General features: G+C 44.1%; 1 protein-coding gene across 4 annotated transcripts in view; it reads left to right on the top strand.

The window, feature by feature from the left end:
* Positions 1-26716, top strand: part of anln2 (anillin, actin binding protein 2) — a 57669-nt gene that overhangs the window by 13651 nt on the left and 17302 nt on the right. For 3 of the 4 annotated variants that reach the window (XM_084335361.1, XM_084335359.1, XM_084335358.1), the window contains 11 exons: positions 2671-2731; positions 6895-7046; positions 8054-8146; positions 9188-9274; positions 13692-13767; positions 19243-19571; positions 20686-20786; positions 21397-21514; positions 22408-22540; positions 25636-25824; positions 26222-26348. In XM_084335361.1, coding sequence (XP_084191487.1) covers positions 2671-2731; positions 6895-7046; positions 8054-8146; positions 9188-9274; positions 13692-13767; positions 19243-19571; positions 20686-20786; positions 21397-21514; positions 22408-22540; positions 25636-25824; positions 26222-26348 — 1466 coding nt within the window. The remainder of the gene's footprint in view (positions 1-2670; positions 2732-6894; positions 7047-8053; positions 8147-9187; positions 9275-13691; positions 13768-19242; positions 19572-20685; positions 20787-21396; positions 21515-22407; positions 22541-25635; positions 25825-26221; positions 26349-26716) is intronic. The other variant, XM_084335360.1, reaches the window with a different exon arrangement.

The raw sequence follows: 26716 nt of genomic DNA, 5'->3' as shown, positions 1-26716 counted from the left end.
CTTAGTGTGTTACTTACCCTCATTTCAAATATTCTAATAAAAACTGCTTAATATTTTCAAGGAACACGCCAACATTAAATTCACTTACCGTCTTCCTCCGAGTCGGACAAGAAGATGGATACCTGTTTCTGCTCTGTGCGTTCAGTAGAAAGCTATCCAGCTGCAAGCTAGCCTAGCTTAGCAGCACAAATCAATGGAAGCGGATATGGACCAGCTAACCCAGCTGTTGTCCAAAAACACCTCTCCCTTAGTTTTAAGCTAGTAGTCCATATCCACGTCCATTCATTTATGCTAAGCTCGGAGTCGGCTGGCTTGCAGCCAGATCGCTTTCTGCTGAACACACAAGGAAAGTTATATCCATCTTCTTGTCTGACTCTGAAGAAGACTTGTAAGCAAAGATTGATATATTGATAACAATATGTGGTGATTAATTATGATGAGCTGATTAGGCTCACTATATATATATATACATATATATATATATATGTATTTACTACGGGTGGGAATCGCCAGAGACCTCACGATACATTACTATCGCGATACTTGCGTCACGATAGTATCGCGATACTAAATATATTGCGATACGCTGAGTATTGCGAGATTTTTTTTTTTTTTATCATTTTATTTATTACCTTTTTTCAACTGCAAAGTAAAACTGTCAACTTGTTTTATCTAATAAAATAAAGTTCAGTCTGTTCATCTCACTTCAATAATTTTTATTGCAGAACATGGTATTTTCTCAAGCAGACAGATGTAAACACTAATCTGTGTTGCATGTATCTGACAAACTGAACTGTTTGTACTACAGTCATATTCCAACTTAACTGAATGCACGTGTGTGTGTGGACTACTGTACTATTACAGGTATTGAAATGAACAATGCAACTTCCTTATACAAAAAATAAGAATGTTTTATGGATAATTAAATATCGATACTTGGCGTCCCTGTATCGATACAGTATCGCCATGCAAAGTATCGCGATACTACTACGTATAGATTCCCCCCCCCCCCACCCCTAGTATTTACTTTATCTGGATCTCCATTTACCAACACATACTGTAGGTAAGTATCTCGTCTCCATGTTAACAGTCTGTCTAAACACTATAGGTCAATGTAACGCTACATTATGTAAGGGATAATGTATAGCTACGAGGTCATTGTCGCAAAATAATTGACAGACTGCGTTCTGGAACACCGAGGCGCCGCGCCGAGGTGTTCTAAACGCAGTTAAGGTCAATTATTTTGCTACAATGACCGAGTATAGCTATACATTATCCCGCTTATTACAGGGCTAACTTACTAACAATATACGTAATTCATTTTACACCATCGACAAGACGAGATCAAATGCAGACGCAGTTGTTCTGTTGCTCCTCTGTCATCGGCAGGTGTGTGGACTGCACCTGATGTAGTGCAGCTGTGCATATGGTAAAGCTTAGCTTTCGTGACTGCGATCAAAATGCTTGATTGTGATTGGTCAATAGCGCTCTGTTGCCCCTAGCAGCGGTCATTATTGCGCGTTGCCCCTAGCAGCGGGGCAACAGAGTGCTATTGACCAATCACAATCGAGCATTTTGGCGAATGTTAAAACGCCATGTAATAAACTGTGATAACAACTTTTTCCCCCAAAGTCTGTGCCAGGGCTAAGTTTGGATCCCCAAAATGTTATTCTGGAAGAATTGGTATCAATGTATGGTGTTACCATTGACTTCAAACAGCATCTCGCCTCTCCACCTTTGGGAGTATACAGAATCTCCTTTCCCTTGCTCCCATCATATTATTGCAATGTAGCACAGTGAGCAACATAGATCTTGTAGCAAACAAAATGCCCCAATCACAGCAGCCCTTACAGCCGCTCTTTGTGAATCTCAGCAGAGCCATTGTGCCTCCTCGTTCTCCTGGATCTCCTCTAGACATAACAGGAGAGTCCCGGGGTCTCTCTTCCAGCCCATTGATGTGAGTCTTGCTTCTGTCAAGTATATCTGCACTCACTGGGTTTATTGGGAATGAGAAGGAAGTTAGATGAATTACTGTTCACCTATTGCGGTTGTGGTTCTTCTGGGTCATTGGTTTTGTCACAGAGGTCACTGGGAAGATTTCTTTGTCACAGAGGTGTCTACAATAGTGGGGGATAACATGTTGTGTTAATTGTGTAGTGGGGTTATAATAGGTGGCACAAATACCACTGGTCATGTTAGACGAGGTCATCTGGAGCTGTGCAGAAGCCCTGGGTTACATATCAAGTTGCACCATAGAAAAGTCCTTGTCCGTATTTTATAACTCACTATCCGACAACATTTTAAATGTGCTTTTTGTGTATCCATATTTTGCAGCCTTAGTGGTCTCTTACCAAGTCCCAAGTACCAGCGTTGAGAAGGGTGTACCGTTAAAAAGGGCAATGTATCAATACCACAGTGTATTCCAACTGCATTTATCTGTAAAATATTAATCAAAATAACTTTATTTATAACCATACTGTTGTAAACTAACTTTTAATGTGGTTTTTGATTTGTCAATTTTCATTTGTTGACTGAATCACTCTTCAATCATATACATATTACATGGTTTAGAAGTATGCAATTGACGGAATCTAACAAACTGGGGGTAAAATTGTTGAAGTGAATTTGTAGGTGTTTAATATAGGTTTGATAATGTCATGTTTTCGGCAGGGAGAAGATGGCAGTGTTTTCGCTATGGAAGTAGAGGGTTCACCCGAGATGGAACGCTCAGGTGAGAAGAACCCACAAGGAACTGCCATCATTCCGCAGTGCGGCCAACAGATTCCTAGTAGAGCCACCGCCATAGCACAGCCACAAATAAAGTACGGAACCAATGAGTCTCTTGTGTTAGATTTCGGTCATCTTCAGCCTTGATCGACTCCACCGTGTCGTCTCTGTGTTGTGATTTTATTTTCGTTCCATTGAGGCAATCGTTCGTGGTGGAATTCCATCCTCTCCCTCAAAAGCTGACACACCAGATATCTCCCCGGTGCATTTTGAACAATCGTGAGTCGTCCGTTTTATATCTAAAGGAATTTATTTACATAACAGAGGTCTAAACAGAATGAAAAACGAGGGAAAATAAAGTCTTAAAAAGAACTAAAGAAAATATATATGTCTTAGTCTCTCTCGTCATTGTCCGGCTATGCGCTCTATCTCCCTCTCCCCTTGCTCTCTCCAACAGGGGGGCTGCCAGCCTCACTCTATGCTCTTTTCCTCTCTCTCGCCTGTGTCAAACCCCAACTGCTCTCAAGGGCGATCTCGACTCCTTTTCTCTGTAACTTGTTATACTCATAGAACGCTATCCGACCTTGAGGCGGCCGTCTAACTCGCCCTGTCTCTCTTTCTTTCCGTGCACGTTGCTAAGCGCCCTCCACTTTGACCCAGATTGAACCTACCGCTTTATCAATAATTGTAACGTCGCCAGGCCGGTCGTCTGCCAACTCTAACAACTCTGGTTACCTAGCGACCTAGAGAGCAGTCTTCTCTGAGATGGTGTCCTTCAAACTTGTCTCGATACCGAGCGCCGTCACCCCTGGCCCAGATAAGAAACAGGCTATAACCTTGTGTGGGAGATACCTAGGAGCAGAGAGCAGAGCTTCCAAAAACTAAACTCCACTTTGCAGCCCTGAATTAAAGGTGTTTAACATACGTAATTAACTTTTTACAATTGCAACGAAAGGCAGCCATATCCTACACCTGTTGTGCAGGAGCATTTGGTTGTATTTTGCGACTTATTTTGCAGTGCGTCCCGAAATTATAACTAGGTGCACCAGTGCGCCTTGCCAATAAGTCTCTGCTTTTTTCCCCCGCCTGTTTCTATGTGCAGTGAACACTCTGAGAAACGGGTCCAATGCATCTAACATGCTTTGCATCCTCGCCATTCCTGTATAGCTGAAATATTCTAAAATCATTAAGTCTGCTATAAGCCATTCTGTATGTCTGCCCACGCCTGCGCCCCTCTCTGGTCTTTGGAAAGACCAGATGAGGTCGGAGGAGTTTGATAGTATTTACTGAGAATGGCCATATAATGTTGATATTTAAACATAAAAAATTATGATACATAATAAATGTATAGATGATCATGCAACATAAAAAAAATATATATATAGTTGTAGGAACGTTTTGGGAGAGGGAGGTAGGGAGGGGTTTTAGGTTGTGTGTTGTGATAACAATGTTGAAATTGAGAAGTTTAGACTTGATTTAGTTTTAAAGAGTAAAATACTGGGAAAAAGTTACCGTTGGGTTCAGGTAACGATTCCCAGGTAAAAAGACAATTTTCCAGGCTCCGTGTCCTGACCACACCCACCATGTAGGCCAGATAAGGCCGTGCGGTGATTTAATAAAAATGTAAAAGGAATTAAGTGGGACGAATTAAGTGGATCTAAAATAATACCCTGAGGCATTGATCAGCCTGGCGGCAGAGGGGAAAAAACTCCTTTGGGATCCGCAGCCTTCTCCCAGAGGGGAGAAGGGTGGCCGGCTTGGGAGGGGTCGCCCATGATCTTTCTTGCCCTCTTCAGCGCCCTGGAGTCGTGCAGGGACCTGAGGGAGGGCAGGGGACAGCCGATCACCCTCTCCGCGGAGTGAATCACCCGCTGCAGCTTTGGTCGAGATATTTTGCTCCAGACTAGGGCTAGACCCATAGAAACATGCATGTCCAGACTAGGGCTAGACCCATAGAAACATACACGTCCAGACTAGGGCTAGACCCATAGAAACATACACGTCCAGACTAGGGCTAGGCCCATAGAAACATACATGTCCAGACTAGGGCTAGACCCATAGAAACATACATGTCCAGACTAGGGCTAGACCCATAGAAACATACACGTCCAGACTAGGGCTAGACCCATAGAAACATACATGTCCAGACTAGGGGCTAGACCCATAGAAACATACACGTCCAGACTAGGGCTAGACCCATAGAAACATACACGTCCAGACTAGGGCTAGACCCATAGAAACATACATGTCCAGACTAGGGCTAGACCCATAGAAACATACACGTCCAGACTAGGGCTAGACCCATAGAAACATACACGTCCAGACTAGGGCTAGACCCATAGAAACATACATGTCCAGACTAGGGCTAGACCCATAGAAACATACACGTCCAGACTAGGGCTAGACCCATAGAAACATACACGTCCAGACTAGGGCTAGACCCATAGAAACATACATGTCCAGACTAGGGCTAGACCCATAGAAACATACATGTCCAGACTAGGGCTAGACCCATAGAAACATACATGTCCAGACTAGGGCTAGACCCATAGAAACATACACGTCCAGACTAGGGCTAGACGTGTCTATACTTTCTGTAGCCGCATTTCTGGCAGACGTTCTCTGATTGGCACTGACTGACTCTCTCTGATTGGCCACTGACATGTTTGCCCAATAGCGTGACGAGCTGTGTCTTTGCCCATTTCCGCGTCGAACAGCCTGCAAACTACCTGGCGTTCTATCGCCATGCTCTAAGACAAACTCGAACCTTAACCAACTTCGAAAGAGTGCCTAAGCTTAACCGTCGAAAGAACTTGCCGTCACGCTCTAAGACAAACTCTAACCTTAACCAACTTCGAAGAGTGCCTAACCAGTGTAGAAACTGGCGTCGGCCAATCAGAGAACGTCTGCCAGAAATGCGGCTACGGAAAGTATAGACGCGGGCTAGACCCATAGAAACATACACATCCAGACTAGGGCTAGACCCATAGAAACACACATGTCCAGACTAGGGCTAGACCCATAGAAACATACACGTCCAGACTAGGGCTAGACCCATAGAAACACACACGTCCAGAATAGGGCTAGACCCAGAGTAGGCCATGAGTGATGTCGGTATGTTGTGTTAATTACAGCTCCATGAAATTATGTAGATGGGGAAAATGGGACACTTTAATCAATGTCCCTAATGGCATCACTGGTGTATTTTTGAACACGCGCCACTCTTTAAAGCTAGAAATCAGAACAAGGCAGAGAGAGAGAACTCTCCAGTCTGTGATGTCACTGGGATGTAAAATCGGGGGCTGCCCCATAGACAATGAAGGGGTCTCTGACTCCGAGGCCAGAACATGTTTGTGTGAGCTCTTGCAGCCCTAAATTTGACATCCCAGTGACATCATCAAGGAGGGTTCTGTCTCTGATTTCTAGCTTTAGGAGAGAGTTGTAACCTACATGTTAAAAAATACTGACTGAACTGTCCTTTGCCACAGGAAGAAAATATTTGGTTAACAGTTTGTAGTGTGGTAGTGAAAGGGTTAACCTTATGTAGTGGCAGTGAAAGGTTAACCTTCTGTAGTGGTAATGAAAGGTTAACCTTCTGTAGTGTGTCAGTGAAAGGGTTAACCTTCTGTAGTGTGACAGTGAAACCTTCTGTAGTGAAAGGGTTAACCTTCTGTAGTGTGACAGTGAAACCTTCTGTAGTTAAAGGTTAACCTTCTGTAGTGGTAGTGAAAGGTTAACCTTCTGTAGTGTGGTAGTGAAAGGGTTAACCTTCTTTACAGTGTGGTAGTGAAAGGTTAACCTTCTGTAGTGTCGTAGTGAAAGGGTTAACCTTCTGTAGTGAAAGGTTAACCTTCTGTAGTGTGGCAGTGAAACCTTCTGTAGTGAAAGGTTAACCTTCTGTAGTGTGGTAGTGAAAGGCTAACCTTCTGTAGTGTGGTAGTGAAAGGCTAACCTTCTGTAGTGTGGTAGTGAAAGGGTTAACCTTCTGTAGTGTGGTAGTGAAAGGCTAACCTTCTGTAGTGTGGTAGTGAAAGGCTAACCTTCTGTAGTGTGGTAGTGAAAGGCTAACCTTCTGTAGTGAAAGCGTTAGAATGGGTGACATTCCGCTTTTCAATGCAAGTCATTTTGGACGGAAGCGTTCAACAAATATCCCTATCCCACCTCCAGGTGAAGGAGAGTTCAGTCCGTGTGTCGAGAGGTCCAGCCGTGACCCGAGCCCAGCCAACCCTCGCCCCCTCTCCAACTTCGTCACCGACATCCAGCAGAAGCTGCAGGGCAATGTGACACCGAGCTCTAAACAAGCTTCCCGCATTCGCCAGGTCTGTGGCTGATATGGTGCACTGTGGAACTGTTTCATGAAGAAATGTATCTTTTAACGAGCTGAATCACAAGGGAAACTCTCCCAACAGCGATGCATGAAAAAGTGAAGTTGTTCTTTTGTTCAGGCCCAACAGCCAGTAAAATCCATAAAAGGCTATAGTCTAATTTCTAGCTAATTAAATGTGAACGACACAAATATAAAACGGTGCCCAAAGTTACCTTCCTTGAAGAAATGTCTTTGTTATGGTTTTCTCCATCTGCCATGTTTAAACAAGGTGCAGTGACTTCTCACGGCCACAGGGTGTCTTTGTTCCATAATGCAGCTTTTTAAATTCATCCCTGCATCCTTGGCTTTATATTTTATTACCGTAAGTTTTTCCATAGATAACCAAAGTTACTATGAACAGCAATCTTCCTAAGGTGAGCAGGTGGTTATGGACGGTTTATGCTTAGTGCTTCAGTTCATAGTAAGCTCATGACAGCTCATTGGCCACGGTTGTCATTTAATGATAATCACCTGTTATTTGATTACAATCACCTGTTCGCCTACCAAAATGTCTGCAATTGATTACTATGAATTGATGGGCACATGTATTTGTATTATTGACCAAATAAGGTAGACGTGCACTGATGCACGTCTGCTAATGTAGAATTATTAGCTACAGAGTACTGATCTAATCCATTATTTCTTGTAAACAATATAGACATTTTGTATTTGGTCATAGGATAAAAGTGATCAAGATGTAGGCTAATAAAACTGCATTGGAGACTATTAATATATTTTGTATGTGCACAAAGGGAAGGAAATCAAACTTTTTAATTGTGGTAACTTATTTGGCCTGATGTTGATCATTATGTTATCAGTGCATCCTTAAAATAAAGTTGTTAGAAATACAAAATTTAACAACCTGATACAAGTAATTATTCTAACATTGTATTGCTGCTGCTGACGGTCAAGATTCCTGTCCAGTTTGTATCTCACATCGTCCATCTTTCTACCAATCAGGAGAGAGCGCAGGAGCTCCGCTTGTTGTGCTCCCAACCAATCAATGACAATGCCTGGCTGAAGAGGAGCCACTCTCTCCCATCATTGGCTGAGGTGAGCTTAGTGTGTTACTTACCCTAATTTCAAATCTTCTAATAAAAACTGCTTATATTTTCAAGGAACACACCAACATTATGGGAAATACACTTACCGTCTTCTTCGTCGGACAAGAAGATGGATACCTGTTTCTTCTCTGTGCGTTCAGTAGAAAGCTATCCAGCTGCAAGCTAGCCTAGCTTAGCACAAATCAATAGAAGCTGATATGGACCAGCTAACCCAGCTGTTGTCCAAAAACACCTCCCTTAGTTTTAAGCTAGTAGTCCATATCCACGTCCATTCATTTATGCTAAGCTCGGAGTCGGCTGGCTTGCAGCCAGATCGCTTTCTGCTGAACACACAAGGAAAGTTATATCCATCTTCTCGTCTGACTCTGGAGAAGACTTGTAAGCAAATTTCCCATAATGTTGGTGTGTTCCCTAAAATATAATGTTATAGGAGCTTGATTTGCCTGGCTTTTAAAACGGAACAGGATAAGATTGTTTCTAATTCCTTTCATGCCAGATGGGGTTATTCAAAAGCACCTTACTTGATTAATGATTCTGCAAATGATTGTTATATTGATAACTATGTGGTGATTATGATGTCATATGACATGGTCTCCATGTTAACAGTCTGTCTAAACACTATAGGTCAACGTATAGCCACATTATACTGTGAGACTTGCACAACATAAAAACTTTTTTTTCAAAGTCTGTGCCAGGGCTGAGTTTGGATCCCCCAAAATGTTATTCTGGAATAATTGGTATCAATATATGTTGTTACCAATGACTTCCAAGGGTGGAGAGGTGAGATGCTGTTTGGAGTATACAGAATCTGCTTGCCCTTGCTCCCATCATATCATTGCAATGTAGCACAGTGAGCAACATTGATCTTGTAGCAAAGCGACATGGTCACATCACTGATCTGGGCACACTTTCAAACTAATTGGAAGGAGACAATTAAGTCTGTACTAAATTATTTGTCTGACAATAATCCTCATCACAAAATGCCCCAATCACAGCAGCCCTAACAGCCGGTCTTTGTGATTCTCTGCAGAGCACAATGCCCAGTGCCTCCTCGTCCTCCTGGATCTCCTCTAGACATAACAGGAGAGTCCAGGGGCCTCTCTTACAGCCCATGGATGTGAGTCTTGCTTCTGACAAGTACACTGAACAAAAATATAAACGCAACACTTTTTTGTTTTTGCTAAAATTTTTCACGAGTTGAAATCAAAGATCTAAGACTTTTTCTATGTACACAAAAGGCATATTTCTTGAACAAAGAAAACACAACTTGTTTAAATCTGTCTTAGTGAGCACTTCTCAGGCCATGTCCCCACGTATCTGGATCTTTTGCAAAACGGATATTCTCAGGCTCCGTTTAAAAATAAATCCTCGTCCACACGGCAGTGTTAAAAAAAATAAAACTGATCCAGACGCAAACACATAAACGCATATAAATTGCTCCAACAAGCATGCGGGCCAGTAGGTGGCGATAAGCAATGTACGAGCGGTCAGGACGACTGAGAAACGATAGGAATTGTCCATTGGTTCACCCAGCCCACTTGACCATTCCTAGCCTTTCCATTGGCTATATTGACATACATAGAAGATGATAAATAGATAGATATAGCGGAGGATTATGCAGTCCAGAGGAAACAACCAATCTAGATATGTCACGATTCAATGTCTTACTTCTGCACACTGGGCGACGGAGAGATACAATGTCAATGTTGAGATCACAATCTCCTAGCCCCTTTTGTGACTGTGATGCACCGAGTGAATCCACAGTCACTTGCTCCTCAATAGGAAACCAACCTAGATTTACCATGAAGGACTGGTTCTAACCGAACCGTTCGTTATACAAGTATCACAGGGACGTTTCAAAGGTACTCACAGTTGCACGAGGGTTTCGGACAGACATACGGGATGGTTTGAAATCTCGGCGTTGCTAATAAACATTTTAAATATTCTTTATAAACTGCTCAAAACCGCATTATTTCCGGCGTTGGGTGCATGATGCGCATGCGCTGTGATCACACCAGGCAGCCAACGCCGTAAATAATGCCGTTTTGAGCAGTTTATAAAAAATATTTAAAATGTTTATTAGCAACGCCGAGCTTTCAAACCATCCCGTATCTCTGTTCGAAACCCTCGTGCAACTGTGAGTACCTTTGACATTTCTCTGTGATACTTGTATAACGAACGGTTCGGTTAGAACCAGTCCTTCAGGGTAACTCTAGGTTGGTTTCCTATTGAGGAGCAAGTGACTGTGGATTCACTCGGTGCATCAGTCACTAAAGGGGCTAACAATCTCCGGATTCTGAAACTAAATGGCGAGTCCTTATCACAAACTATATACCGGTATATACTAATTACAACAAGACATTCATTAATTGCATTGTACTGTTCACGTGTGGTGCCGTCGTTGCATATATAAGTAAGGATAGTTTGAATGGCATTTCAACACCAAGTCCACCGAAGTTATTATTACTTCAAAGCGCTACTGCCTATATGGATAAAACAAGGTGTAATAAGGATGTTTTAGGTGGTGGTAGTTTCTCTGTTAGGACATTATAGCTGAAATATATAGCCTAGCTAGCCTATAGTCGGTCTGATATATATTAGAGAAATAGTAAAGTAATATTCGCCAAACAATCTGACAGGCCAGATATTATTACGGCCCGCCACAGTCTGAGCATGCCTAGTGAGCTGTGGCGTCATCGTTTATCTAGACTATGCGTTTACAGTGGCTGCACGGATCCACTGATCGGATATTTTGGAAAATCTTCACTTTAAAATGCGTTTAAGAAAATCTCTGTTTATGTCTCTGAAAACACCCTTTACGTGTGGATGAAAGGCCCAATCGTGGAATAAAATGTGCGTTTGGCAAAAGATCCAGATACGTGGGGACATGGCCTCATTTGCTGAGATAGTCCATCCACCTGACCGGTGTGGCATATCAAGATGCTGATTAGATAGCATGATTATTGCACAGGTGTGCCTTAGGCTGGTCACAATAAAAGGCCACTCTCTAAAATGTGCAGTTTTATCTTGAAAAGAAACATGTATTAGGCACTGAACTATGGATTTCACAGATATGCATGGGGGTCAGGAAACCAGTCGGTATCTTGTGTGACCACCATTTGCCTCACGCAGTGCAACACATCTCCCTTGGCATGGAGTTGATGAGGTTGTTGATTGTGGCCTGTGGAGTGTTGGTCCACTCCTCTTCAATGGCTGTGCCAAGTTGCTGGATATTGGCAGGAACTGGAACATGCTGTCGTATACGCCGATCCAGAGCATCCCAGACATGTCTAATCAGCATGTTGATATGCCACACCTGTCGGGTGGATGGATTATCTCGGCAAAGGAGAAGCGCTCACTAACACAGATTTAAACAAGTTTGTGAAAAGATGGAGAGAAATAGGCCTTTTGTGTACATAGAAAAAGTATTGGGTTTTTTTATTTCAACTCGTGAAAGATTTGAGCAAAAACAAAAGTGTTGCGTTTATATTTTTGTTCAGTATATCTATGCACTCACTGGGTTGATTAGGAGTGAGAAGGAAGTTAGATGAATTACTGTTGTGTTCACCTATTGAGGTTGTTCTGGGTCATTGGTTTTGTCTTTGTCTAGGATGTGTCTACGATAGTGGGGGATAACATGTTGTGTTAATTGTGTGGTGGGGTTATAATTAGTGCTGTCAGGTGATTAAAAAAATTAATCGCATTTTAATCGCATAACTATTTTATGCCTGATATTCTATATTCTATAATCATATTTCAAATTGCATGTGTCCGGATGGCAGAATTCAGTACTGTATCTACAAAACCTTCTGTTTAATCATCTACCATCTATTAATTTGCTTAGATTTTTCAGGTCTGGTCAATTTGAGCATGGTGTTATTCAGTCAAAGATAAAAAAAATAATTTGATATTCTCATTTGGTTCATTACAATTTACTCAAAATAAAATTTTCATTCAATCAATCACTGCGCAGATTGATTGATTGAATGAAAATGTTGATTGCAGAATGGGTACAATACAGTACGGCTAAATACACACAATTGTTAAGGGGATGCAGACCAGAGAGACTTTCGTCTTGTTTACATCAGGGTCCCCCATTTTTAATTCATAATGAATTGTAAGTAAGGGTGCAACTTGCACCGTGCAATCCATTCTTTGTGGATCTAGCCCACGGTATTTCTGACACTGGGAATACATTCCCTGAGATTCATAGATGTCCTTAGAATCAGATACCAAGAACATGCAAATGGACCATATTAAAAAAAAAAAAAAAAAGTCTGTAAATGTGTATTTTACATTCTTTTGGAATGAATGAGATACTGTAGGATAATACCATTTAGATAAGCATTGAGTGGATCCAGTTAGTAAGGTTTATTAACCAGATCAATCAAATCATTACAACAATAGAGAATATGGCTGGAGATCTCACCTAAACAGACCAGCTCCGTCAGTCAGGTAAAAAGATCCCGCTCCCCAGTTGGGGGAATGATTAAGTACCAGGTGAACGAAGGGGGAGGTTTGGAAGGGAGGAGGTGTTGTTTAGATGGGTCTCAATATATTCCACAATACAAAAAAAATATGATTAAATTATTATTATTATTATTTTTTTTTGTAATTTTGAGTTAATTTTCATAACGCGATAATTTGCTGTGTAATTAATTAACGCGATAAAGTCCCAGTGCAGTATTTTTGCAAGTGTCATTGTTATTGTGCCAGTGTCACTTGGGGGGGGGGGGGGTGGCGGCCTGAGGCATTGATCAGCCTGGCAGCTGAGGGGAAAAAACTCACAGCCTTTGGGATCCTCAGCCTTCTCCCAGAGGGGAGCAGGGTGAAGAGGCGGTTGGAGGGGTCGGCCATGATCTTTCTTGCCCTCTTAAGCGCCCTGGAGTCGTGCAGGGACCTGAGAGAGGGCAGGCGACAGCCGATCACCCTCTCCGCAGAGCGAATCACCCGCTGCAGCTTGGCGAGATCTTTTGCCACTGCAGCCGGGAACCAGGATGGAGTGGGTGAGAATTGATTCGATGATGGCCGTGTGAAATTGGGCCATCATGGTCCTCAGCAGTTTGAGGTGGTTGGTCGTCATACAGGCGGAGATGTCGGACAGACGGGCCGAGATTTGCTCAGAGACTGAGGGAGGAAAGGAAAGGAAGAGTTGAGTATCATCGGCATAGCAATGATATGAGAAGGCATGAGATGTAATAATGTTACCCAGAGATTTGGTGTAGAGGGAGAAGGCTGTACTGTTAAAAAGTGCAATGCATCAATACCAACGTGTATTCCAACTGCATTTATCTGTAAAATATAAATCTTTATTTATAACCATACTCTTGTAAACTAATAACTTTGAATGGGGTTTTTGACTTGTGAATTTTCAGTTATTGATGACTGAATCACTCTTCAATCATATACATATTGCATGGTTTAGAAGTATGCAAATTGATAGAATCTTAACAAACTGGCTAAATGCCTAAAGAATTGTTGGAGAAAATGTGTAGGTGTTTAATATAAGTTTGATAATGTCACACTTTCGCCAGGGAGAAAATGCCACTGGCAATGACTTGGCTGTGGTAGTGACTTCACCTGAGATCCAGCTGCAGGTGAAACCCTCAGGTGAGAAAAACCCACAAGAAGGAACTGCCCTCATTCCCCAGTACGGCCTTCATAACGGCAGTGAACAGATTCCTAGTAGAGCCACCGCCATTAGCACAGCCACAAATAAAGTACGGAACCAATTAGGGGTGGGCAATATGACTATATTAAATAAATATTGGGTCCAATTCATTAACGATACACTTTTTAAACATATCGTGGACATCGTGATGTTTTGCACAAAACCTCACGTCAGTTTCTAAGCCGCCGCGGCTGAGATGAGACTTACTTTAGCGCAGCACTTTCCCCTCTCCCTCACACAGACACACACTCGCCCAATTTACGTCACATACACGCACACGCGCCTAGAGAGGTGGTAACTAAGTTAGCCGTTAGCTAAGCTAACTAACGTTAGCCGCTGCGCTAACCCTGGAAACGCTCACAGGGGAGTGATCCACGACACCAGTTCCATTAGTGAGAAAAGGGGGGGGGTGGGGGGTTATATTGACACGGCTTGAGGTTTATATAATCATCATATTGGCGTGACTGTATCCATCAAAGGGTTAAATCAAGCATTTTTAAGTGCTTTAGAGGAAATATCAAAATATCGCAATGTGTATCGTGATGGATCAAAAACATATCGTGATATCATTTAGAGGCCATATCGCCCAGCCCTAGAACCAATGCATCTCCTGTTATCGTGCAGAAAACCTATACACGCATCAAAGTTTGTCGGAAGGAAGCAACAGTTCTGATTTGACAAGAAAATAGGGCGGGGCTTGAGATAGTTCAATTGTCTACATACGCAAGTAACATGTACAGATGTCTAGAACTGCTGTGTACTGATGGCAAATACTTCAATCACCATTACTCATGATCCTCTTGTATGTCACTGATACACCCACTACTATGTTACAGAGTACATTATGTAGCTGCTGTGTCATTGACATACCAGGGAATAATGTGTAAATCAGCGTATTAAGTGATTTGATCTGTGATTGACTAGACCATCTGTACCAGGGGATATTTTGTACAGGGCAGTTGACCGATCCCGAGCTCCACCCTTTCTCAGCTTGACCAAGGAAAGCTACAGTTGTTTTTGGAGGGTCCAAAAAAGAGGGCGGGCTTGGGATAGGTCAATTCCGGACCGATCCGTACGTGTTATGTTCATCTGCGATACACACCGCGTATAAGTGAATTTTCCCGCGGTAAGAGGAGACGCGTTGGCACACATGGTGTTCCATAACAAAGCCATAATACTCCGAAGTCTATGAAATAGGAACAGTGTATATACGGTATGTGTGGATCCTAGGCCTCTAGCATAGAGATGTGAGCATGTGACCTTTCAACAGATGAAAAGGCAGCTTGTGATTCCCGGGCCCCTGCACTACCTGTAGAGCTAAAAGACACACCGAGCAATGAACGAGAAGAGGGAGAGGAAAGGGAGGAGGAGGCAGATGGCACCTCGGAGAGATGTCGGGGAAATCCCCAGTCCCAGAGCCAACATGGCCCCCCACACGGTGCTGTACTGGCAGAGACTGAGGGGGAGGCGTGCACCTCTTCAGAGTCCCCCCAGAGCCAACATGGCCCCCCACACGGTGCTGTACTGCCAGAGGCTGATGGGGAGGCATGCACCTCTTCAGAGTCCCCCCAGAGCCAACATGGCCCCCCACACGGTGCTGTGCTGGCAGAGGCTGATGGGGAGGCATGCACCTCTTCAGAGTCCCCCCAGAGCCAACATGGCCCCCCACACGGTGCTGTACTGCCAGAGGCTGATGGGGAGGCATGCACCTCTTCAGAGTCCCCCCAGAGCCAACATGGCCCCCCACACGGTGCTGTGCTGGCAGAGGCTGAGGGGGAGGCGTGCACCTCTTCAGAGTCCCCCCAGAGCCAACATGGCCCCCCACACGGTGCTGTGCTGGCAGAGGCTGAGGGGGAGGCGTGCACCTCTTCAGAGTCCCCCCAGAGCCAACATGGCCCCCCACACGGTGCTGTACTCCCAGAGACTGAGGGGGAGGCTTGCACCTCTTCAGAATCCCCACAGAGGCTGTTAGCTTTTTTTGAGGAACAAGGTGAAGAGGATTCTGTGACTGTCTTGGATGAATGTCAGGGGAGGGAGCCGGGGCAAGCGCCAGAGGGGGCAGGAGAGAGGGAGCAGGAGGAGGAGGAGAGGGCCGCTAGTATGAAGGAGGAGGAGCTAGGGTCCTATCTCATTGAGGAGCGGAGCATGGCAGATATGAAGGAGGAGGAACTAGGGTCCTGTCGCATTGAGGAGCAGACCACAGCAGATATGAAGGAGGAGGAACTAGGGTCCTGTCGCATTGAGGAGCAGACCACAGCAGATATGAAGGAGGAGGAACTAGGGTCCTGTCGCATTGAGGAGCAGACCACAGCGGATATGAAGGAGGGGGAACTAGGGTCCTGTCTCATTGAGGAGCAGACCACGGCGGATATGAAGGAGGAGGAACTAGGGTCCTGTCTCATTGAGGAGCGGAGCACAGCAGATATGAAGGAGGATGAACTAGGGTCCTATCGCATTGAGGAGCAGACCACGGTGGATATGAAGGAGGAGGAACTAGGGTCCTGTCGCATTGAGGAGCAGACCACGGCGGATATGAAGGAGGGGGAACTAGGGTCCTGTCTCATTGAGGAGCGGAGCACGGCGGATATGAAGGAGGAGGAACTAGGGTCCTGTCTCTTTGAGGAGCAGACCACGGCGGATATGAAGGAGGGGGAACTAGGGTCCTGTCGCATTGAGGAGCAGACCACGGTGGATATGAAGGAGGGGGAACTAGGGTCCTGTCTCATTGAGGAGCAGACCACGGCGGATATGAAGGAGGGGGAACTAGGGTCCTGTCCCATTGAGGAGCAGACCACGGTGGATATGAAGGAGGGGGAACTAGGGTCCTGTCTCATTGAGGAGCGGAGCACGGCGGATATGAAGGAGGAGGAACTAGGGTCCTGTCTCATTGAGGAGCGGAGCACGGCAGATATGAAGGAGGAGGAACTAGGGTCCTGTCTCATTGAGGAGCGGAGCACGGTGGAGCCGCCTGTAGGTGTTGAGCGGAGGATCCCGGACGAGTCCGGTTCAGCGGCAAACGTGGTCTCTGATGAAAGTGACAATGAAGAGGCGATGGAGACTTCAACAGATGATGAGCTGAGGGGGTGGTGCTACCCTAGACACGGGGAGCACAAAGGGGAGGAGTCCTCCATGGCCGAAGAGGAGGACACTGAAGGAGGTCAGGGGGAGGGGGGATCGCGTGCGGTCGGAAACGAGAAGAGGCGCGGTGTTGAAGATCACATCGAACCATCTGAAGTCCAGGGGAGGGAATTTCCTACGGTTATTATTGTCCACGCTGGGGTTTCTGGATCGGCAAAAGCCCAGGAACGTAGGGAAGATGTAGAATCTGGATCTGAACAAGGACAGACTAGGTCAGAAATCAGTTCCTCAGCCCCGTCTGTCAAAGACCAAAGAGCCGTTGGTCAACCTACCATTGACGGAGGACCGGGACCCATTGATCCCCATACAGGAAAACAAGACCCAAACCCACAGGAACTTGAGGAGACCGTTGAATCGAAAAGTTCATCGCCTCCCTTAGTCACTCATCAGTCCCTCATTGATCCTTGTACAACAAAAAGAGACCAGAATGTCACGGAGCCCTGCATCGCTGAACAACGGCCCTTGTCTCAGACGGGGAATATAATGCAGGAGAACACTGTTGAGGATAGTGAGATGGGTGAGGAGCAGACGGGGCAGCCCTGTATAACGGATGTAGTTGAGGTTGTGATGGAGACCCAGAGAGAAGACCACCCAAGACACATTGAACTCTATATAAATGAGGTGGATACAGGTCAGACTGTGATAAGTTCCCAGATATCAAGGGGAGATGACCCAAAAGACATTGGGCCTAATGCAGAGGATGTAGCTCAGGCTGTGATGGAGATCCAGGCGTCAACAGAAGACGACCCAGGACACATTGAACTCTATATACATGAGGTAGAGACATCCCATGCAATGATAAATACCCAGATTTCAAAGGAAGACGACCAAAAAGAAGCTGAGCCTAATGGAGATGATCTCGTTCAGGCTGCGATGGAGATCCAAGCGTCCACAGAAGACGACTCGGCAGACTCGGAGGACAACGGATCTAATATAACAGACACTCAGACAACCGAACTTCGCCAAGAAGGAGAAGGGGCGCCACCCACCGCAGGTAAAGAACAGGGTGGCGGCGCAGAGGTCCAGACGGGACGGGCCCGCGGGGGATCGAAGAGGGTCTCCTTCACCCTAGACCCGCCGGCTGTGATCAATGACTCTGCCGTGTCCATGATGGACACGTCCTCCGAGTCCAGGGGAGAGACTAGCGTGTCAGGTGAGAATTCCGCTGATAACCAGGATAACATCCAGGTAGACTGGAGCACGCGTTGGGCCGTGGGCACCTCGGGGCAGGCGTGGCACAAAGGGTGACGTCCTGCTTTGGATTCGTAGGGGTGTTAGTGACGGGGTTATGTGATGAATTGCACACACTGGGTTTTGAGTCTGAAAAGATGAGACACGTGGTGTTAAAGGGGAACTATCTTATAAATGGCCTTTTTCAGTGTTTAGTATTGTTTCCTAGCTATGTGGACTTATATGAATAGGATCTATGTCTCTAATTCTCATATTGGCGCATTCTTCCAATTATCCTCTCACAATATTCACCCTCACTGAACTGAGTCATCTGAAAATGTGCATATCTGATGTCAGAGATTTCTCAGCTGCATAATAATGTGGCAGTTGATACCAGGCCACACAGTGGTTGGAGCCCAGCCTCAAAACGGCTTAAGATCTTGAGGTAGAAAAATGCTGTTTTTGAGTACTTGATTAGAAATACAAAACGATGAATTTTTTGGAAAAAAATACTTACAGAGGTGTTCCATAGACTCACAGGAATTGTGTAAAAGTGCCCAAATAGTGAAAGAAATAGTAAAATAGTTCCCCTCTAAAGGGTAGAATAGGCGGTGGTGTGGAAGGCTGGGAAACACTCTGCACCTGGGCACAAGGTGGGAGGTGGGGAGGCTGATATGGACTTAGGAGTTTCTCTGCATAAAAATAACAATGCACAAGAATTGTTCCTTGCAGCAGTATTATAAAGATCTTGGGCTATAAATCGGATTTAAATTCTACCCATTTGAATGAAACAGCAAGTGTGCGTGTACAGTGTATATACACACACACTATATATACAAAGGTATATATATAGGAGGAGCTTCTGCTATATACAATCATTTGTACTGGGGAAAAAACAAATACCATCAAATATCATTAAACCGTCAAAAATGGGAAATATATGACCATATCGCCCAGCCCTACATTGGTGCTCACTTGTATGTATTTGGGGCATCAACAGCACAATGTTGGAAACCAACCAAAACGGGTAATTTTGCCAAAATCACAACTCCTCGTTAGTTTTCAGGAAGTGACTCTGTGCATGTGGGGATATGTTCTCTCCCCAGAGGCCGAGCCGTGTTCACCTCACGACGAGACCAACACGGCAGAGACGATCGACCAGATGTTCGGGGAGGTGCTCGAATATGCCGAAGAGATGAAGGAGGAAGAAGAAGAAGAAGAAGAGGAGGAGGAGGGGGGAGCGAAGAGGGGTGACGGAGATCACGACAGTGGCACCGGTTCCGTTGACCAGGAGAGGACGGACACAGAGTCCAAGATGGAGAAAAGCCAGGGAGAGGAGGAGTTTGGAGAGGGAGGTGATGAGGAGGAGCTGTTCCCTCCCATCGGGATCCTGTCTCCCCTCAGCAAGTCCGTGGAGGCAGTGGTCACTCCTCTGGTGAGGCCAAACACACAGCCATGTCTTCTTCAATTGGAATCCAATAGTATGCGTGTGTGTGTGTGTATACGGTGGGGGTTCGAGAGGTTGTAAAATCATATTTGTATTTAGATTGTTATATTGTTACTTTCTTAAATTGTTTCATCCTAGATCAGTGTTCATTATTTTGAGAAGCCTTATAAACACAGAATGACACCATGACACACTGTCGTGTGTGAAGCTTACACACAGCAGGTTGCCTGTGAGCCAGCACTAGGGCCAGACCTGCTGTGAGTGAGTCTATGACATTGCTGGTCATAGATGGAATAAAACAAATTTCTATTTTCCATTCTTGACAAACATGCCACCTAAGGATTTTTGTGTATTCTTACACACTTGATTACATTTTTCAGTGCCTTCCAAAGTTCTATGTGGGTTTTGTTGTGGATAATAAATATCACAAATGGATCCGGTTAATACGATTTATTAGCCAGATTGATCAATATACATACAGAATAGTTAAGATTAGGATTTGGCACCGAGAACCGGTTCTAATAGGAACCGGTTCCTAACTTCCGGTTCTGGAACCGGAAGTAACATATTTGCATTTCGATTCTTAATTTCGATTCTTAAAAAAAATTACTTTGTTAATTAATACCCTAGTTACAGTACAGCAACCAAATTAAACTATCAAGTCAACTGACGATGTGAATAGTATGAATATTTTTTTAGATAAAAAAAAATAAAAAATCTCTTGCGAAATAAGCTGTGTGACCTGTTTTGACCTCCACCTCAAAGAATCGGAATCGAGAATCATTTAGAACAGGAATCGAAATGGAGAATCGGAACCGGAATCGTTCAAATCCAAACGATGCCCAACCCTAGTTAAGATATGGCTGTGTGGGTCCCATTCTAGTTTATCAGCTACAAGACTCAGAAATAAGACCTCGGTTGATGGGGAAAGGACCCCTTTATAGTCAGGAGGGGGAGGGGGAGTCCCATAGGATGGGTGGAATGGAGGGGTTTAAAGACATGTTCTCTGAGGGGGGAGATAGGATGAAGAGACGAGCTCTATATTTCCTCCACAGTTTACACGTTCAGTCATGACATGTCGATGTTCTCTGCGCACCCGTAGAGACTGGCAGCCAACCGGCTGTCCCACCTCCCATCTCTGCTGATGACTCCAGAGGAGTCCTCATCTCCTCCTGACACTGCTGACTCCGCCCCCTTATACAGGTGACTACACTGCTGACTCCGCCCCCTTATACAGGTGACTACAGGAGCAGCACGGCCCCCTGTGCTTGATCTGTGTCCGTCCATCTTGTCATCATCATCACGGCCCTCCTGTGTCCATCTTACATTATCAATTCCTAACCCATGATGTTTTGTGTCCAACATAACTAGACTGTCCAGGTGAATCCTGATAATTAACCCTTTCACTGCCACTCACTATGAATTGAAAATGGGGGACCCTGATGTAAACAAGACAAACGTCTTTATCTGGTCTGCATCCCCTTAACAATTGTGTGTATTGAGCCGTACTGTATTGTACCCATTCTGCAATCTGTTAAATAAAGTTTTCATTCATTCACACTACAGAAGGTTAACCCTTTACTATCACACTACCGACGATTACCGTCGGTAGTGTGATAGTAAAGGGTTAACCTTCTGTAGTGTGGCAGTGAAATGGTTAACCTGTTGTTGTGTGGCAGTGAAAGGTTTAACCGTTTGCTAGTGCGGCAGTGAAAGGGTTAAGGCTAGGTATCCCGTGCTACACTTGACTGATTGACTTGATTCATGTTTTTACCGGTGATTGCTAACGGTTGGTTGTTTTTTTGCCTGACAGTATTGATGCGTACCGCACCCAGAGACAGAGAAAGCTGCCAGTGGTTCAGAGTGTCACTCCTACAGTGCAGAGACGAGCCCAAGACAAGTTCCGCTCTCAAGCCTCAACCAAGGAGAAGGTCGGGGGCTATTTCAAGATTACGTAGTTGGTCAGATAACTCAAAATATCATGAAATGACTTGTGATTTTTGTACTGAATTAGCTGATTGACACTCCGTAAACTAGCCTTACAGATTCAAATCTAAAACGAAGACGTGTTTAAACTCTTTCTCACGGCCATCTATGAACCTGTATAATGCGAGTCCAGGCTCTGAGTGAGAATGCAGAAGTGTATCGCACCTACTGCAAAGGTCTGCCCTCTTGGAATGCACCGTTATACATGGATGATGATGCTGATATTGGATCTAGTGTTTTTAGACTACGGTATTTGTGACCTTATAACATGCTCTGTGTTGAAGTTCAAGTTAGATTTTTATTTGTCACGTATAAAGTACATTTACAGTGAAATGCTTGGTTCTGTATGAGCCCCTGAGAATGTGCTTCATACAGTAAAATAAAAAAGTAAGTAAAAGGGGAATAAAGTCCCAACACTATACAAATGTACAAATTAAAAGTACAATGAAGTCAAATGCAGGTAATGAGGTAAAAAAAATGCAAAAAGAATAAAAATAAGTTATGGATGTAGTTAGGGGTGTAACGATGCAACCTCATAACGATTCAATGCATCATGAAATCTCTTCATTTGACCACGATTCGATTCGATACATTTTCTATCAGTTAATTCCCCCAAAAATGTTGAATACACAAATGTACCTGGGGGAACTGATTCACTTTTTTTTCCCCGATTCTAACATTTTCAAATCGATGCAGTTGAATCGTCACATTAGGATCGATGCATCGTTTCACCCCTACAGTAGATGTAGTGCTTAATACATTTTTAATAAATCTCTAAGATATGGCGTCGAACTGCTGCATGCTCATATTGTCTCCTTGTTCCGGGCTCGTCCTCCAGGCGGTGAGCGAGGCTAGCAGGCTGCAGGTGGTGATCACCCAGACACTGCAGGCTCTGAGCTGCTGCACGGACGAGAACCACGGCCGGGGCTCCCTGGAGGAGGCCGAGGCGGAGAAGCTCCTGCTGGTCTCCTGTACGTCCACAGTCACCGTCCACTACTGTGTTCACAACTTCCTCCACTGTAGTAATAATAATAATATTAATACACTTTATTTCTATAGCCCTTTTCATACAAGGATTGCAGCTCAAAGTGCTTCGCGGCAGAAAAAGGACGGGCACAAAGATTTGTACATAAAGTGCAGACATATAAAATCAGTTTTGCCGTTTTTACCGTTCAGTTTTGGCTGCAGTGTGGTGGGATGTCCTCACCTCCAGTTTGGCTGGAGATGGAGGCAGCCTTGTCCGTACCGGCATCATTGTCCTCTCTCGCCCACGCCACTAGTTTAGGCCCTTATATCCCCTTTACAAAAAATTAGGGATGTCCGATATTATCGGCCTACTCGGATTATCGGCCGATATCGGCATTAAAACATTTTATTTTTATTTTTTTACATTTCTATAACCTTTAGTTACCCAGGCAAGCAAGTAAGAACAAATTCTGATTTTATTTATTGTCAAAAGTATGCATAATGTTGTGTTAATTCCACAACAAGAGATGTGTAATATTAATTACCTGAAATTATTCCATTTTTGGGGGGGGGGGGGGGGGGGGAACCCTGCATATATCGGTATCGGTTGATATCGGTATCGGAAATTAAGAGTTGGACAATATCGGTATATCTGTATCGGTAAAAAAGCCAATATCGAGCATCCCTACAAAAAATGTATGTGTCAAATCAACAATGAAAATTTGGAACCAATCTAGACGCCACTTTGGCTTTCACGCAACATATTTTGCTGCCCAGGTGGCCTCAAATCCGGCCTTCCCCCCATCTATGATTGATGGCGCTTTCTCAATATGGACTGGTCTCTGTATTAGAACATTTAAGGATCTCTATATTGACAATACCTTTGCTACGTTCGAACAACTATCGGTTAAGTACGGTCTCCCCAGAAGTAATTTTTTTTTTAGGTTTTTACAGATCCGGAACTATGTCTGCAGCTTAGATACCCAGTTCCCCATCCATCCTGGTGAAACTCTTCCCACTCTAAAGGGCTCCCTGTCGAGAATTTATAGGCAGCTATGCTCATTACAGTCCATCTCCTTAAACATTATTAAGTCCTCATTGGAGGAGGAATTGGGGGATGAGATATCCGACGACATGTGGGAAAAAGCACTCAAAAAGGTTCACACCTCTTCCATCTGTGCTCGGCATGGTCTCATCCAATGCAAAATCATCCACCGAGCTCACTGGACTCCAATGAGACTATCCAGAATTTACAAAAGTGTGAAACCTAACTGTCCACGATGTAATCGGTCCCCAGCAAACCATATGCACATGTTTTGCAGCTGTCCATCCCTAATGGATCTTTGGAAAAATATCTTCAATACACTCTCTGAAATATGCAGTACTCAGGTGGAACCAGACCCTTTGACTGTGTTATTTGGTGTCTCCTCTCCCTTATTACAACTGACAAATACTACCGGTAATAAAGAGGTATTGGCTTTTCTTACTTTGTTAGCGAGACGGTTAATCCTACTTCAGTGGAAATCCTCCTCACCCCCTTCTCATGCCCTTTGGATTAAATCTATTCTTAACTGTATCAAACTAGAAAAAATCCAACATACACTCCGAGGGTCTACAGACAAGTTTTTCTCTATGTGGGCTCCCTCTTCTTCCTATGTTGAGAGGATCCACCTTCCCATAGTCCCAGACTGATACTCACTTACACAATACCCTTGGTACACTACTCACTCATCCCTCCCCTTCAAACTTTCTCCTTTGATACACCTGTCAATGCAATAGGTTTGGAATGAGCATGACATCTCAAATCAACACCAGAGTTGGTTGACCTATGAATCACTGTACTCACTTTTTCAAATGATCTCCTTATTTTATTTTATTTTTTTGTCTTATCTTTTTTACCCCGTTTATTTTATTTTTACTTTTTATTTTTATTTATTTTTTATTTTTTCAATTTTATATTACCATTACTATAATATCTCTCTGAAACAGTTTTTGTTTGTCTGCCTGTCACTTTGTCTTGATGTCTGCTGTCCTTTGTATTCCGTTTTGTGTTTCAAATAGAAAACGTTCAAATACAGTACATATAATTTGTAAATGTTGGTTGCACTGGAAAAAATAATAATAAACAGATATATATTTAAAATAAAAAAATTTGGACAACATTTGGATCTAACGTTCCAATAGGCAACCTTGTTTATGGTTTGATTCTATGGCTGTTTCAAAATATACAATGATAAAGAGTCAAATAGAATAGAATAAAATAGTGCAGTGCAATAAAATAGTAGTAAAATGATGCAATAGTGCAGTGCAATAAAACATTTCTGAATTACTGTAACCGTTTAAAACTGTCTTTACCTTCCCTGTTTGATATCCACAGTTTAAAACCTGACAGTCTTCCTTCCTGTTTGATACCCACTTTTACCCTTAGAACCTCCCACTCAGGGCAAACCTCCCTCTCAGGGTGCAGTTCAAGGCCTGGGTCCCCCACACAGTTTTAAAACCGGACAGTCTTTCTTCCTGCTTGATACCCACTAGGGCTGTCAAAATTGGCCAAAAATGACATTAGAATATTCCTTCTAAAAAAAACACATAGGTTCGAACCATTAGAATATTTATTGTTGCACATTATGTCCACAAGAGGGCAAACCAATACAACGGGAGACCTAACTAGTAGGCTATAGGTAATTTATTTAAACAAAATAAATATCAACATATCTACACCAGCATACAAATAGAATAATGTATTATCTCAATCTCTCAGAAGGGTCCGTCTCTCGGAGCAAGATCAAATTAATGAAAGTTCACGGTATATAGAATGGACATTTATACACAGCAGCACGCCTCCGAAAAAGGTGTGATAAAAACAATATATTTTCCTTGACATGAAACGTGAAATAGTAACTGCCTGTAGTGTGGTAGTGAAAGGGTTAACCTTCTGTATTGTCGCAGTGAAAGGGTTAACCCTTTGGTCGTGTGGCAGTTAAAGGGTTAAAGACGGTTGAGGTTGGACTACGGCTTTCTTCCACGTTCTGTCTTTATCGTCTCATCTCTTTTTCTTTCCCTTCTCGTTCTCCTCCTCTCCCCTCTCCTCTCCTCTCAGGCGTGAAGCGCTCGGCCCTGCTGGCGGAGGTGGCCAGGCTGAGGGAGGAGAGGGGCTTGGCGTCGGAGGAGGAGGAGGCAGGAGGCGAGGACTTAGTTTCCCACCAGCCCTGCAGAGGAACGGTCGCCATCGGTAACGTCCAGCTGCCCCTCAAGGTGGAGTTTGTCTGTTCTTCGCGCAACCGCAAAGGTACCATCTCTTAAAAAAAATTGTTTGTTGTTTTTTTGTTTTTTTTTTAGAATGGAATATAAGTACTTTATTGATCCAGAGGGAAATTCAGCACTACAGATTGCTCACAATAAGCATTTAAGTAGTCAAAAATCACAAATAAGAATAAAGATGCAGTCTGGGATATACATTCTCAAATATACAGTCAAATGTACAGTTATAAGTGTTAAAAAAAAATGCCCTTAGATGGGAAGCACATCAATGATCGACAATATCACTAACTCACTATTTCACACACACACGGTTGGCTACTCTGCCCCTAGTGGAGGCTCACGGTGCGTGGCACTTTGACGCACGTCCAACATGCATTTTGCACGGCCAAATTATCTTCTTTTATTTATTTTATCTTTTTACCAAGGTCGACCCAGTCACTACTTCTTCGTCCTGATTCGCTACGGACCCTGCAACATCGTCGCCACCCCGCTGGCCACGGCTGCCGACGCCCAGAGCGGAGACACCATCTCCTTCCCGACATCCGTCACTCTGTAAGCAACCGCGCCAGCCAGGCTGGAGAAGTGACGTGTGGCGGTGGGCAGCCGAGTACTAACTAACTAACCAGAACCAGAGCTAACTAACGGCACAATCCATGTCACTGGTTAGTGGAGACATAGACGAGGCATCCTACTTTTTAAAAGGGAGAAAATCAACATTGGGGAGATGCATGGCGCCCTGTTCTAGCCTGGTGTTGGCCTTCTAGCCCGACACCATTACTGGCGGTGGTTATGCTGCTCACCACTGGGTCCTGTATAGTAGGGTTGGGTGTGTCCTGTATAGTAGGGTTGGGTGTGTCCTGTATAGTAGGGTTGGGTGTGTCCTGTATAGTAGGGTTGGATGTGTCCTGTATAGTAGGATG

This window comes from Notolepis coatsorum (genome assembly GCF_963971535.1).
Source record: "Notolepis coatsorum genome assembly, chromosome: 18".
NCBI lineage: Eukaryota > Metazoa > Chordata > Actinopteri > Aulopiformes > Paralepididae > Notolepis > Notolepis coatsorum.
The sequence above is the reverse complement of the archived record's forward strand: the minus strand, read 5'-3'. Positions and strand labels throughout refer to the sequence as shown.